The sequence below is a fragment of the Myxine glutinosa genome, chromosome 8, assembly GCF_964187855.1.
Source record: "Myxine glutinosa chromosome 8, kmMyxGlut1.1, whole genome shotgun sequence".
Classification (NCBI taxonomy): Eukaryota; Metazoa; Chordata; class Myxini; order Myxiniformes; family Myxinidae; genus Myxine; species Myxine glutinosa.
In genome coordinates, this window is record NC_136268.1 from 150,113,987 (window position 1) to 150,129,097 (window position 15,111).

Consider the following 15,111-nt stretch of genomic DNA (forward strand, 5'->3'; position numbering starts at 1 on the left):
GTGTCCACACTGGATCAGTCAGTGATGGTGTGTGTTCACACTGCACCAGTCGGTGAGGGTGTGTGTCCACACTCGACCAGTCAGTGATGGTGTGTGTCCACACTGGACCAGTCAGTGATGGTGTGTGTCCACACTGGATCAGTCAGTGATGGTGTGTGTCCACACTGGATCAGTCAGTGATGGTGTGTGTCCACACTGGATCAGTCAGTGATGGTGTGTGTCCACACTGGATCAGTCAGTGATGGTGTGTGTCCACACTGGATCAGTCAGTGATGGTGTGTGTCCACACTGGATCAGTCCGTGATTGGTATGTGTCCACACTGGATCAGTCAGTGATGGTGTGTGTCCACACTGGATCAGTCCGTGATTGGTATGTGTCCACACTGGATCAGTCAGTGATGGTGTGTGTTCACACTGCACCAGTCGGTGAGGGTGTGTGTCCACACTCGATCAGTCAGTGATGGTGTGTGTTCACACTGGACCAGTCAGTGATGGTGTGTGTCCACACTGGATCAGTCAGTGATGGTGTGTGTCCACACTGGATCAGTCAGTGAAGGTGTTTGTCTCCATTGGATCAATCAGCGATGGTGTTTGTCTACACTGGATCGGTCAGTGATGGTGTGTGTCCTCACTGGATCAATCAGTGAGGGTGTGTCCACCCTGGACCAGTCAGTTGAGGGTGTTTGTCTACACTTGTTCTCCAATCTGTAATCTATATTCCCTGCCGTGGCTCTGCATTGCTAAATACGTATTGCATCTGCCATCTTTCTCTAGTTTACACCATTGGTAACGAATGGCTCTGCTGCTTTGTTGCTCTCAAAAATGTTTTGGAGGTGCAGGTACATTGATTACATTTCCATTCTGAACCTGCAGTTTCATTGCTTTAAAGCTGCATTATCGTATTTGGATCCACATAGTCTTCGATAATCTTTCAGAATGATTGATGAAATTGTTAGTTCCTTAGTATAGAGAAAAAATTTCCATGATTATCCCCCTTTTTAAATTTGTACTTTGATTGCTTAACTTGTCTGGGACACTGGAGGAAGATGCTGAAATGGCCATCCTTTTGTTTTATTTTTCCTTTCATTTTTAACACTAGGGCATGCCCGTACTATATATATATCTAAAATTATATCCCCCCCCCCTATTTACATGAAATGGTTTGGTCCAAAGCGAACGGCTTGCGAGTGGTGACAATCCCCCCCCCTCTATTTACATGCAATGGTTCGGTCCAAAGCGAACGGCTTCCGGAGTTTGGTAAAGAAATCGCCATCGCGTACACAAACGCGCAGGAAAGCGAATGAATCGCAAATTCGTTTTTATTAGTTGTAAAACATAATGCCCAATTATTCAATTAGCGCCAACGTATTTTGGCTGTTTGCAATTTAATCGCAAGGCAAAGTAGAAAGAGAAGAGGGAAAAAAAGAAAAGCCTTGCCTTGCTGCAAACAGCTGCTGCAAACAACAACAACAGGGAAGGCTGCACTGTCCGGAAGTTGGCATATCGCAGTTACGATTATTTTAGTGTTAATGGCCAATTATTCAATTAGCGCCAACGTATTTTGGCTGTTTGCAATTTAATCGCAAGGAAAAGTAGAAAGAGAAGAGGGAAAAAAAGAAAAGCCTTGCATTAACGCATTAACGCTTGCATTGCATTAACGGTTCGGCACACGTGATAGCTCGCTGCTCTCTGATTGGTTGAAGCGTTTTTTGGACATAGCTCGGTAGGTACTTGTCCGATTAATTTCAAACCTTGAAAAGGCACATCCTCGGGTCCCCAGCAATATACCTGGCAAGTTTCAAGTATATCGGACCCGTGGTTGTCGAGAAACAGCGGTCACAGACAAACACACAGACACACAGACACACAGACAGACACACAGAGATTACTGGAATTATAGATAGATAAGTCAAGTCACATGAAGTGGAAAGTGATAGGACCTCAAACTTAACCAGATCAGAGAGAGACAGGTAGATCAGGGCCGCGTAGACAAGCGACTGTGAGGACTGACGGAATTGCCAAAAGGATTGCCCAAAGGATTGCCCAAGGGATTTCCAAAAGGATTGCCCAAGGGATTGCCAAAAAGATTTCCAAAAGGATTGCCCAAGGGATTGCCAAAAGGATTTCCAAAACGATTGCCAAAAGGATTTCCAAAAGGATTGCCAAAAGGATTTCCCAAAGGATTGCCAAAAGGATTTCCAAAAGTATTGCCCAAGGGATTGCCAAAAGGATTTCCAAAACGATTGCCCAAAGGATTGCCCAAGGGATTTCCAAAAGGATTGCCCAAGGGATTGCCAAAAAGATTTCCAAAAGGATTGCCAAAAGGATTTCCCAAGGGATTGCCAAAAGGATTTCCAAAACGATTGCCAAAAGGATTTCCAAAAGGATTGCCAAAAGGATTTCCAAAAGTATTGCCAAAAGGATTGCCAAAAGGATTTCCAAAAATAATTTCCAAAAAGATTTCCAAAAGGATTGCCCATGGGATTGCCAAAAGGATTTCCAAAAGGATTGCCAAAAGGATTGCCAAAAGGATTTCCAAAAGTATTGCCAAAAGGATTGCCAAAAGGATTTCCAAAAATAATTTCCAAAAAGATTTCCAAAAGGATTGCCCATGGGATTGCCAAAAGGATTTCCAAAAGGATTGCCAAAAAGGATTGCCAAAAGGATTTCCAAAAATAATTTCCAAAAAGATTTCCAAAAGGATTGCCCATGGGATTGCCCATGGGATTGCCAAAAGGATTGCCAAAAGGATTTCCAAAAATAATTTCCAAAAAGATTTCCAAAAGGATTGCCCATGGGATTGCCCATGGGATTGCCAAAAGGATTGCCAAAAGGATTTCCAAAAAGATTGCCAAAAGGATTTCCAAAACTATTGCCCAAGGGATTGCCAAAAGGATTTCCAAAAGGATTGCCAAAAAGGATTTCCAAAAGGATTGCCCAAAGGATTTCCAAAAGGATTGCCAAAATGATTGCCAAAAGGATTTCCAAAAGTATTGCCAAAAGGATTGCCAAAAGGATTTCCAAAAATAATTTCCAAAAAGATTTCCAAAAGGATTGCCCATGGGATTGCCAAAAGGATTTCCAAAAGGATTGCCCAAAGGATTTCCAAAAGGATTGCCAAAATGATTGCCAAAAGGATTTCCAAAAGTATTGCCAAAAGGATTTCCAAAAATAATTTCCAAAAAGATTTCCAAAAGGATTGCCCATGGGATTGCCAAAAGGATTGCCAAAAGGATTTCCAAAAAGATTGCCAAAAGGATTTCCAAAACTATTGCCCAAGGGATTGCCAAAAAGATTTCCAAAAGGATTGCCAAAATGATTGCCCAAGGGATTGCCAAAAGGATTTCCAAAAGCATTGCCCAAAGGATTGGCGAAAGTAACAATAAATATACTTTTGACCATTTAATATAAGCAGAGAAGCAAGTTTGGCATCTCCAAAGAGACGGAAACCTGACTTTCTCCATGCACATCATCCATGCGCTACCAAGATACAGCAGAAGGAAACATTTTTCATTTTACAAGTGCTTGATTCATTCGGTAGATGGAGCCCTGTAGTCGTGTGAACCATCGGAAGACTCATCCAGATGTCAATTCTATGTTGCAAGACTGAAAAACCTGAGCACTGAGGATAATATGTGATAATCATTGTTATTGTTTATTATGATTTTGTAGTCGGTGTTGAAAGCATGTGAAACAACAGAGCTTCTCAATTCCCTGGGTACAAAGTTTCCTTCATCCGGCGTTGCATGGATCGATTATCCCTGGAATATTTCACCTTCGCAATGTCTCTAATTTCGACCTTTGCGGTAACAAAACCCCAAATACAGGGTGAATCAAAAGTAGCGCCAGATTTCTGTTTTTTCGGCTGTCAGATTATTTCTGGGATGTCATGTTGTTAATAATTGTCTTGCAGATTATTAATTTTCTTAGTTTATTTATTTTTGTTTTTGTTTTTCAGGTTATTGCTGAGAGTTTGGAAAGTTACTGAAGTTGCACCAAATTGAACCATGAATTACCTTTCAATGAATCAACGCATTGCGGCCGTGAAACATTACTGCAAATGTAATGAACAACCAACGATGGCGGCACGCCGTTTGGCACAGGAATTCGATATTAACCCACCCCAGGGAAGAAACATACGATTGATTGTCGAGAAATTTGAAGCAACAGGGTCGGTAGCCACTGCAAAGAAGTCCGGTCGTCCGAAACGGCAACGAATGTAGCTAAGGCTGAAGAAGCCATCAGGAGATTGGAACAAAGTCCGCAAAAGTCAACTCGCCGTTTATCTGCAGAGTTGGAAGTGAGCCAATCAAGTGTTATCCGTATCCTTCACCAGAAAAACTGGAAATCTTACATTCCACGCTTACTGCATGCCCTTCATGATGGAGATGATGACCGCCGTCTTCAATTTTGCGAAGAGTTCTTAGCTAAACGTGACGAAGAGGACACAATGCTAGACAACATCTGGTGGTCAGATGAGGCATGTTTTAAGCTTAACTGCACAATTAACAGACACAATTGTGTCTACTGGGCTGCGGAGAACCCAAGAGTGACAGTTGAGAAGGAGGTAAATTTACCTGGCGTGACAGTTTGGGCAGCCATATCTCCATTAGGGATAATTTGACCCTTTTTCTTTGAGGAATCTGTCACTGCAGAAATTTACCTGGAATCATTTAATGAAATCATTTATTTCTACCTTCTTGTACACTGTAATACAAATGGCAAACAAACAATCAACTGACAGAAATATATATATATATAAACAGAAATCGGGCGCTACTTTTGACTCACCCTGTATATAATGCATTTGAGGATGCACAATGTACAAATCAGGTTTGAAATGCACAAAATGGGTTCTTCATCCACCATACTGAGGCCAGCATTCCCTGGTGGAATCTGGAATTAAAGTTTAATCAGGCGTTGGCACTTTGGCATTCGGAGACATCTGCCCCAAGATCCACGGTCAATGGTGCCTCTGACTGTAATTACATTAAAAGCCTGAAAACAATCTTGCCCTTTAAATCATGTGCCCTTTGGGCCTTAAAGAAGAGGCACAATATATGGCAAACCACCACAAAGATCATGTCTCACCAATATGTGTCTGTATCCCCAATTTTGGAAGCCGTATGACGACTGAACCACCTTGAATGAATCCCTGGTGGTGACACAGTTGTCTCCCAAAGGGCTGCCAAAGCAAGATTGGCATTTGATGATGCGTCGGCATTGCATGGTACTCATCGCAAGCCTTGAGTGCACTGCGATTTCTGGCAGTAGAAAGACTGGAAGCTCACCGATGACAGCACGGAATTGCGTCGACATTTTGTCGCAAGGCCAAGAGAATTGATGCAGCTTCTTTTTGGTTGCTGCGTGCAGATAACGCGTGCATAGGCACTCACTGCTGATGCTTTTTATCCATGAGCCATTTAGAAATAAATAAATAAAAATCCACTCTTCTTATATGCAGCGTCTCTCCTGTTACGCCGGGCAGTCGATCCGTGAGCATGGAATGCTACGGCTGTTGCTACGGAGGTCAAAACCAGAGGATGTTTTCAATTTTTTTTCTTTTTATCCTTTTTTCTTTTTGCAAAGTATGTATATTCATTCATAAATTTGTCAATGTATGCTTATGTGCTTTGGTAAGCCTCATCTGGCTGTATTTCAGTGTCGGAGCTGCAGGAAGAGGGGAAAAAGGCAATCAATTCCCCGCTCTCTCCATCACCCATGGATCTCTACCCAGAGGACACGATGCTCGGTACTGGTCGCATCACTTGATGTGGATTTATAACTTCTGTATATCCATATGTCACCAATACTACTGCTGTTCTTGTTGCGTGTGATCGTGTGCAAGAGCTCTCGAGCAGGATTACAATCTTCTTATTCGTTGCAGATGAAAATGAGGAGAGGAGCATCATTGATCCAAGCTTCAAGGATGAACCCAAACTGCAGGAATTGATCAGGGTATGTGTTGATGTTTCCACGAGCTACCACTACTAGAGTTATTAACGACTTTGTTCTCTATGGATAATATTAAACTTTTATACTTGGAGTGAATCCTGAATGTTGAAGATTTACATTAACTTACATAGGCTCCCTTATTCTTCTTGATGCGACTCTCAGGTTCTCATCGATTGGATTAACGATGTGCTGGTGGACGAAAGAATCATCGTTAAAAATTTGGAAGAAGACCTGTATGATGGGCAGGTGCTTCAGAAACTACTCGGTAGGTTTCTCTGTCAAAGTTGTGAATGTTTGGATGGGGGTTTTGGGAAAGGCTCAGATGGGGAGAGGGAGGACTGTGGGAGGGTACTCTCTGACATAAAAACAAGTCCATGGGGTAACCCATTCCCCCACTCTTCTCAGATCTGCTTATCACATGATGCATTGTTATGGGATAACAACAAACTTCCACAGTGATAACATTACAACACTCTTACACCAACATCCACACAGCGCAACATGGACCATGATCACTTACATTTTATGGATGTTGGAAAAATTTAGCAAACTGAGAGTGACCGCTCACATGTGGTTTATCCCTCTGTTGACCCTAAATGCAAACTCATTCCACCTCAATTCACAAACACCGTGCAGTGCATCGAGCTACTTTGACCAACTGTGATTACATGCCAATGCTGCAAGCACATCATGGTCTTGCCGAGAGTGGGTAATCTGAGCTTCACTGTCCAGCATTACAAAATCGAGGCACATGAGTTTCAACAATGCCACTCATTCATTTTTCCGATTACTTTTGTATTTAGCAAATATCAAAGGCAAATGAAATACTGTGGCACTTGTACTTGCACTTGCTGACACTTGTATTACATGTAAAACCACAACGGCACTCGGTAGGGCACATACCCCTGCCAGGCTGAACTACTGTATTTACGTTATGTAGCTCAATGATAGCCGGATCCAGATCTTCACCAAAATAGAATCAATTTGTCCTTGGTATGCATCCAACCTGTCCACCAAGTTTCATCAAAATCTGTCCACAACTTTTTGAGACATCGTGCTGAATATCACTTTTGGCTCTCTCTCTCTCAATGGTGAAGAATCAATTTTAAAATTCTAGTATCCAGATCCGGGTCTTCAGCAAAATCGAATCAATTCGTCGTTGGCACACACCCAATCTGTTCACAAAGTTTTGGCTGAATCCATCCAGAACATTTTGAGATGTCCTGCTCACAGACGAACAAACAAGAAATATGTCATGCCTACCACGATACTTGCGAAATCCCGAAAATATGCTGCTGAGCTTTGGGCTATGTTGACCATTTGGCATATGTTGACCTCAAAATTAATTGGTGGTTGAATTCAGTGATCTGACGTGCAAGTCCTCTTCAAATTTCATGTCAATCAGATGAAAATTTGACAATTTTAGGAATTTGACAAAGTTTATGACCTTTGGCCTATGTTGACCTATTGACCTTTTGACCCCAAAAACAAGAGGCTTCTTGCTTATGACCAACTCTACCATTTGGTGAAGTTTCGTGAAGATCGGTTGAAAATTGTCACCTGTAGGTGACTGACATACATACAGACAGACAGACAGACAGACAGACAGACAAACAACGGGACTGAAAACATAACCTCGGTCCACCTTTTGTGGCAGAGGTAACTCTAGGGAATTAGGAGACATTCTACTTTCACCTGAACTACAAGGGCATCCTCGTTAGACAACAGGCAAGAGAACACAACATATGGGATTTGAGCTTGTGGGAACAGATCATGAGGTTGTGCTCAGAGGGGAGCAACAAACAGGATCATCAGTGTGTTTGTTTATGTTTAATTTCGGGTTTCTTTCTGTATTAGGCCATTTATGTATTATATATACAACGGGGAGCTAAAAGATATGTAAGTGGCGCCTTATGTCTGTACATAGAACGTGGTGTTTATTAGAAGACCATCATTTGGGAAACCTGCCATTCATTGGATAGCTTGGAAAAATAATGCAATAATCACCATCTTTCATTTTACGGCTTTGTTTGTGAAATAGGATGATGCATACCATCTTGTTTCCACTGCCTGCTAAGAAATTTACTGTATAACCTCCATGGAGTACTTAGTAAGAAATGCATGTGGCATACGTTAGATGCATATTTTGGGTGGAATATCGAGAAAATGCATTGGTAAAAAACCACCTTTAGAGGCCATTTTTCCCCGCAAGCGGGGGTTGGCCTTTTTCGGGAACCGTGGTTGTTGTTGTTTTTCGGTCCCCTTTTTGAAGCAATGTTTTACGGCCGGATGTCCTTCCTGACGCCAACCCTTTTTGCCGCCTTTAACGACAAGCAGGGAATTACCAGTGAACTGGTACTCAATTTGCCGACCTCGGAAGGATGACAGGCTGAGTCAACCCCCCTGGCGTTAATTCAGCGATTGACCGGGATTCGAACCCAGGATCCTAGGATCCTTAGCCGGCACCCTAGCCGCTAGCCCAACACCAGGGATTGAAAAAAAAAAAAAAAAAAAAAAATGCATTGGTAACAAGAACGAAAATCGGTGGAGCATGTACCTCCGCCAGGCTAAACATTTTACATTTTGTATCCCACTGATAGGCCATATATGGATCTGGGCATGAACCGAAATCTAATCTGCTTGTTCTTGTCACCGACCCAACTCATCCACCAAGTTTTGTCATAATCCGTCCATAATTTTTTGAAATATCATGCTCACAGACAAACAGACAGACATGGGTGAAAACCTAACCTCTGTCCACCTGCGGTGGTGGAGGTAATTGATGCTCGACAAGTTTGTTTGTGTTTTTTTTAAAAACTGAGAATGAAGATATCTAATCGTGGTCAACATTTTGACGAGACATCCTCAATACACGAAGCAACATCACAATTTAGTGGTAAATGCAACCTATGTGGACTTATTGGTCGAAAGTAAAGTTACATGTATACATACAGTATATACACATATATACAGTGCCTATGGAAAGTCTACACCCCCTTTCAAAATTTTCACCTTTTATTGCCTTGTAGCCTGGAATTAAAATGCATTAAATCAGACTTTTCCCTTTATCATTAAAGACACCTTCATATCCCTTCACCCTTTCAACCTTTTATACCCTTTAAACCTTTACACTCCTTAAGTACCTTCGACCGCTTAGAGCTTAGACCTTCACACCATTCAGACCGATTAGACAACTTAGACCATTGACCATTTAGAGCTTTACACCACTTGGACCTTTTTAGATTGCAAATAAATTACAAATAAATAATATCACTAATATGACAAATAAATTCCAAATAAATAATATTACCAATATTACAAATACTAGGACGTGCCCGTACGTGGGTGCCCGTTCCGTGGCCAAAAAAAAAAAAAAAAAAAATTTCCAAATTTAAATCAAGTGTACCTCCCTGTCTTTGCTAGCCATGACATTCGATGCCATTGACCATTGCCACTCCTACGCCACGGTGAGGCGACAGGGTAGGATTTGTAGGAGACCTGAAAGTGCAGTGTCAGTATGTATTCCATGTTCGAATTGTATTAGTTTTAAAATAGTTAAAAAAAAAAAAGGTTTGCAAAGCATATCAGCAAATTGAAACAGAATTGAAACAGAGCAGAATTCGTTATTATTATTATATCTATTACTACAAATTATTACAAATTATTACATTACAAATGTTATTCGTTAATGTTAATTCCCTGCCATCACCCTCTGCCATCACCCTCTGCCATCACCCTCTGCCATCACCCTCTGCCATCACCCTCTGCCATCACCCTTCCATCACCCTGCCATCACCCTCCCATCACCCTGCCATCACCCAGCCCCATCACCCTGCCCCATCACCCTGCCCCATCACCCTCCCATCTCCCCCCCATCACCCTCCCATCACCCTCCCATCACCCTGCCATCTCCCTCTCACCACCCTCTGCCACCACCCTCTGCCATCACCCTCTGCCATCACCCTCTGCAATCACCCTCTGCTATCACCCTCTGCCATCACCGTCCCATCACCCAGCCATCACCCTCCCATCACCCTGCCATCACCCTGCCATCACCCTGCCCCAGCACCCTGCCCCATCACCCTCCCATCTCCCCCCCATCACCCTCCCATCACTCTCCCATCACCCTCTGCCATCACCCTCTGCCATCACCCTCCCATCACCCTGCCATCACCCTCCCATCACCCTGCCATCACCCTCCCATCACCCTGCCCCATCACCCTCCCATCTCCCTCCCAAACAAAGAATAATAAAAATTGTCTACATGTACATTGTACACACCTTTATGTCGTTAGCACCACTTCATAAGGCACCACGTACGGGCTTCTTCTTTGTTTCCTCGTCCTGGGCAAGAATGCGGAGGCTGCTGGAACTGCCAACCCTACAGGTCGCCACGTAGAACTGGCAATGGCTGAAGAAGGCTCTTGGGCAGAAGATCCCAACATGGTGTAGCGACTGCCAAAAGAAGTTGTGCATGTATTTTGATGAAATCTTTTCGTAACAATTTTTCTTCAAGCAATAAATAAATAATAAGAATTGTCCACATGTACACACCTGTATGTCGTTAGCAGCTCTTCATAAACAACATTGCTGAGGAAACGGCACTTCTCCAGGAGATCCTCACATGGTGTACAACTGGCAAAAGAAGTAGTGCACTTATTTTGATGAAATCTTTTCGTAACAATATTTCTTCAAGCAATAAATAAATAATAAGAATTGTCCACATGTACACACCTGTATGTCGTTAGCAGCTCTTCATAAACAACATTGCTGAGGAAACGGCACTTCTCCAGGAGATCCTCACATGGTGTACAACTGGCAAAAGAAGTAGTGCACTTATTTTGATGAAATCTTTTCGTAACAATTTTGTCTTCAATCAATAAATAAATAATAAGAATTGTCCACATGTACACACCTGTATGTCGTTAGCAGCTCTTCATAAACAACATTGCTGAGGAAACGGCACTTCTCCAGGAGATCCTAACATGGTGTACGACTGGCAAAAGAAGGTGTGCACTTTTTTAGATGAATTCGTTTCGAAACAATTTTTCTTCAAAAAATAAATAATAATAAAAACTTGTCTACATGTACATTGTACACACCGTTATCTCGTTAGCACCTCTTCATAAACAACGTTGCTGAGGAAACGGCGCTTCTTCTTTGTTTCCTTGTCCAGGGCAAGAATGCGGAGGCTGCTGGATCTGCCAACCCTACTGGCCGCCACGTAGAACTGACCATGGCTGAAGAAGTCTCGTGTGCAGAAGATCCCAACATGGTGTAGCGACTGTCCTTGGGATTTATTCACAGTCATGGCAAAGCAGGGTCGTACCGGAAACTGCCGACGCCGCAGAGTGAACGGGAACATGTTGTCAGATGGACTCAAGGTTATGCGTGGAATGAGCAAAGTGCGTCCAGAATTGACACCCATCACAGATTGTGCAACCAACAGATTTGGAAGGATCTGAAGTATGATGTACCTTGAGCCATTGCAGTGCCCGCTTTGCTGGTCGAAGTTTCGCAGCAGCATGATTACCATACCCACCTTGAGAGAGATTCGATGTGGCGGCATACCAGATGGACAGAGGGTGTTCAGGAACTCAGGCGGATACAAATGATCACCCTCAGATTCCGCTGTATCGACGCTACAGCAAACATGTTCCTCCCCTGGAAATATGGTCGTCATGTAGGCATTTACCTGATCGACTTCGGAATTGGTCGGACATAGTATAACACGCTCGCATAGCCACTTGGGGTTGCTAATGTTGTTATGCAAGTCTTCGTACACCCAAGTGACAATATCCTGAAGTTTTTCACCTGGAAGAATGAGCGGTTCCCTGAGCTCAATAGCAAATTCACCCTCTTCTGGATTGACAGGAATCTTCCCTTCACCCAGATCCAGCAGGAATTTTGCAAATTCAGATTCGTCCTGTTGTTCTCCAGCACCCTGCATGATCCTCATGTTTACTCTGAGACGAAGTATCTGCACTTTTCTCCACAGGTATGAGCTCTTGAAGCACCTTCCAACTATGTCAATACGGCTACCGTGTGGCACAACAGTAAGGATCTGCCTCCAGTCACCACTGAAAACCATTGCGATGCCGCCAAATGGGTCCTCTGAGCCCCGAAGCCACTGGAATGTTCGATCTGCTGCCTCCAATGCGCGACGATCCATCATTGAAACTTCATCCACCACCATTAGATTAGTCATGCGTATGAGTGCTGCAGTGGTGTCATTTTCACTGATGTTGCAAGTGGACTCATCAGTGAGAATGAGAGGACACTTGGTCCTACTATGGAAGGTGGCCCCTTTAGGCAGCAGCGTAGCTGCAATACCACTTGCAGCAGTTGCAAGAGCCACTTTGCCCATTGCTCGCACTTTGTAGAGTATATGAGACAATGTGAATGTTTTCCCAGTCCCACCACTTGCATCAATTGCAAGCATGCAGCCATGTCCGTGTTCCACACTCCGCATCACTGTATCGACAACAACGCGCTGCTCGTCATTAAGAAGGCACTCTGTTTGAGTGATGTGAGCCTCAAGTTCTCCTATATTGTGCACTGTTTCGTGCTCGATGACGCGCGGAATGCGAGACTGGAAATGAAGTGGTTCAGGTTCAGGAAGGCCAAAGGTCTTACTGAGCGAAAAGCCGTGGCACTCAACTTTGTTCCTCAGCTCTTGGAGCACTGCACTCACAATGCGTCCATTTGGTTCATTCACACCTGCTGCACGCATGAAGTCCTCGCACAGCACATACTTGTGCCTTTCCCAGAACTGCACGTGGTTGCCTCTGAGAACGAATATGAGCATGTTGGCAAATACTTCGCGGACTGCAGGGCCAAATGCAATATTTGCAGCCTCTTCCATAACAGAATCCACCTCCTGGTCATTGTCAACGATGCCATATGCAATGCAGGCTGCCAGATAGGTCTCCATGACCCTACCACCAACACGACGGAGATCCTGAAAGCATGTGGGGCCAGGCACGCGGTACAGTAGCATGCGGAGATAGTACAACTCGGCAGTATGTGAGTTGACGGGAATAATGGGGAGTCGCCCAACCGTATCAGCCTTACGGTTATCCTGGAAACTCAGCCTTCTCTTCCGCAATTGAAACCTTTTCCTCAAGTAGGTGAAGTGTTGGAATACATCTGGATATAGAACATGACGCATGTGTGGATGGAGATTCATGGCTTCGAAAAAGGCGGTGAGGGTTGTTGCAGGGGGTCCTGACTCTGCCAAGTTCTGTACGGCACCTTCGTCATTGAACGTGATCACCTGCTCATCCTGTAGATGGAGTGCCAGCATCTCGACTGGTGGGTACTTGCGTTGAATGGGGAAATCGTATATGCGCCAGTATCCCTCAGATGCGGTGATGTAACGCCCTAGTTCGTAGCGTGCCACTTCATCATGTCGTAATGCCTCTCGCATCCTCTCATGAGGCTCAAGTCTGACCAGGCACTGGTCCGGGCCCTTTTCAAGGTATTTGTACAGGTACTTGACACAGGTGACAGCACAGACGATCTCAAGGTTGATGTGAGCATCGTACCTGAGGACAATATATGGATTGTAAGGCACAACCCATGCATTGTTAACTAATACGGTAGCACCGCCTCGTATTGTCTTCATGATGGGATCACCAGGTGCAGCTTCTGCCCGTCTTCTGTACAGGGGATAGGAGTCATCAGAGAAGCTTGTCGTTTGTCGTAGGGCTTTGGGATAGTCCTTTGTGCACTTCCGGTCTGCCATGCAAGGGCTCAAGATGTTCCATTCCCCACATGGGCCGTGAATCATGTGTGATGTCACAATACGGTGTAGTTCCGGATTTGTGAGTCTGTCAGGAATCTCAGCAGAGACCACGCGATCGACATCTGCTGGTGTTCTGGGCTTGTCGCGAGGTACCACGGTCAGGAGCATGTGTATATGGGGAAGGTGACGCTTTTGCGTTTCCTTCACCATCACGTAAGCGTCCACATGCCCCAAGATGTCATGCTTGAGGATGTCTGCGAGGAGTGCTTCCACCTTCATATGAAACACCCGGGCGATGATATCAGGTCTTGCATTGGGGGGCTGACCCTCAAAAACCGATTCTTTAATTTCTGGCCACTTTGGGTTGCAGGTGAATGTTAGGAAAAAGTCTGGCTTTCCCTTGACTCGGACTAAAGCCATTGCATCCTGAAACTCTTTGGCATACCAACGTGGCGACCCATAAATAGACGGTGGCAGAATGGTGAGGCGTCCAGGTAGCACCTCAGCATCACTGTTCAACGCATCAACGATGATCTTATACTTTTCTGCCTTAATTGACTTCTGGTTGCAGCGAATCCAAGTGAGACGGTGTGACTCAATTTTTGCCATCATGTCGCATACGTACTGCTGTGTCAACCTTCCACCACGAAGCAGTAGATTGAAGTGATGAGTAGGATCACGTACTTGTAGATGGTAGCGGTAGAAAGTTGTTGGCGTTGTCCCTGCCAACTCAGTGTGGTACCCCTGAGAGCCGCAGGGTAGCAGAAGTATGTATGATAGTGGGTCATACGCTGGATGCATGGCGTCTATTGTCTGTAAACCTCCCCCTCTGAGGTGAACAGCGACTGCCAGCCTTCCAAACTGCTCAGTTGTCATTGCCCCTGGAGCAATGACAGCCACATCGCTGTCTGGGGAGGGAAGGTTGACGGTACCATGATGAAGGTCTCGGCGCCGCGTGCGACCTGTTAACACAATATTCAGTTCATTGGCGCTATCATTATGAACCACATACTCAATGGCTGATTTGAATTGCTGGACGTATGGGTTGCACTCATGAATGGCCTGTTGTGCTCTTAGCAAAAACTGCTCATTCAGGCCACTGTTCGAGGTGTGGGCACGACGATAATCCAGCTCATGGGCTGGATCGTGAAAGTAGATCTGAGCAAAGCGGGGGGTACAACCCAGATCGGCAAGAGGAGCACCAATGTAATGGTAAACCTTACCTTGTATGCGCACTCCAGGATTGAAGCCAGGCATACGTATCTCTCGGACACCGATACTTGCCATTGCCAGCGCGTTGTTGTACTGTTTCGCGTGCTTCACAAAGGCCTGGCTAAGGAAAAGGCTTTTAATAGCATCTGGAGGATGTGATGGAATTGAACCGGGTTTTGGATTCGTAGGATCATGCA

At 44.4% G+C, this 15,111-nt stretch overlaps 1 protein-coding gene across 2 annotated transcripts in view; it reads left to right on the forward strand.

The window, feature by feature from the left end:
* The window catches only part of LOC137433012 (beta-parvin), an 85,105-nt gene that overhangs the window by 17,335 nt on the left and 52,659 nt on the right, over positions 1-15,111 (forward strand). The window contains exons 1-4 of one of the 2 annotated variants that reach the window (XM_078783841.1): positions 5,476-5,529; positions 5,663-5,752; positions 5,888-5,958; positions 6,118-6,220. In XM_078783841.1, the coding sequence (XP_078639967.1) occupies positions 5,502-5,529; positions 5,663-5,752; positions 5,888-5,958; positions 6,118-6,220 (292 nt within the window). In that variant the 5' untranslated portion in view covers positions 5,476-5,501. Of the gene's footprint in view, positions 1-5,475; positions 5,530-5,662; positions 5,753-5,887; positions 5,959-6,117; positions 6,221-15,111 lie in introns of those variants that run through there. The other variant, XM_078783840.1, reaches the window with a different exon arrangement.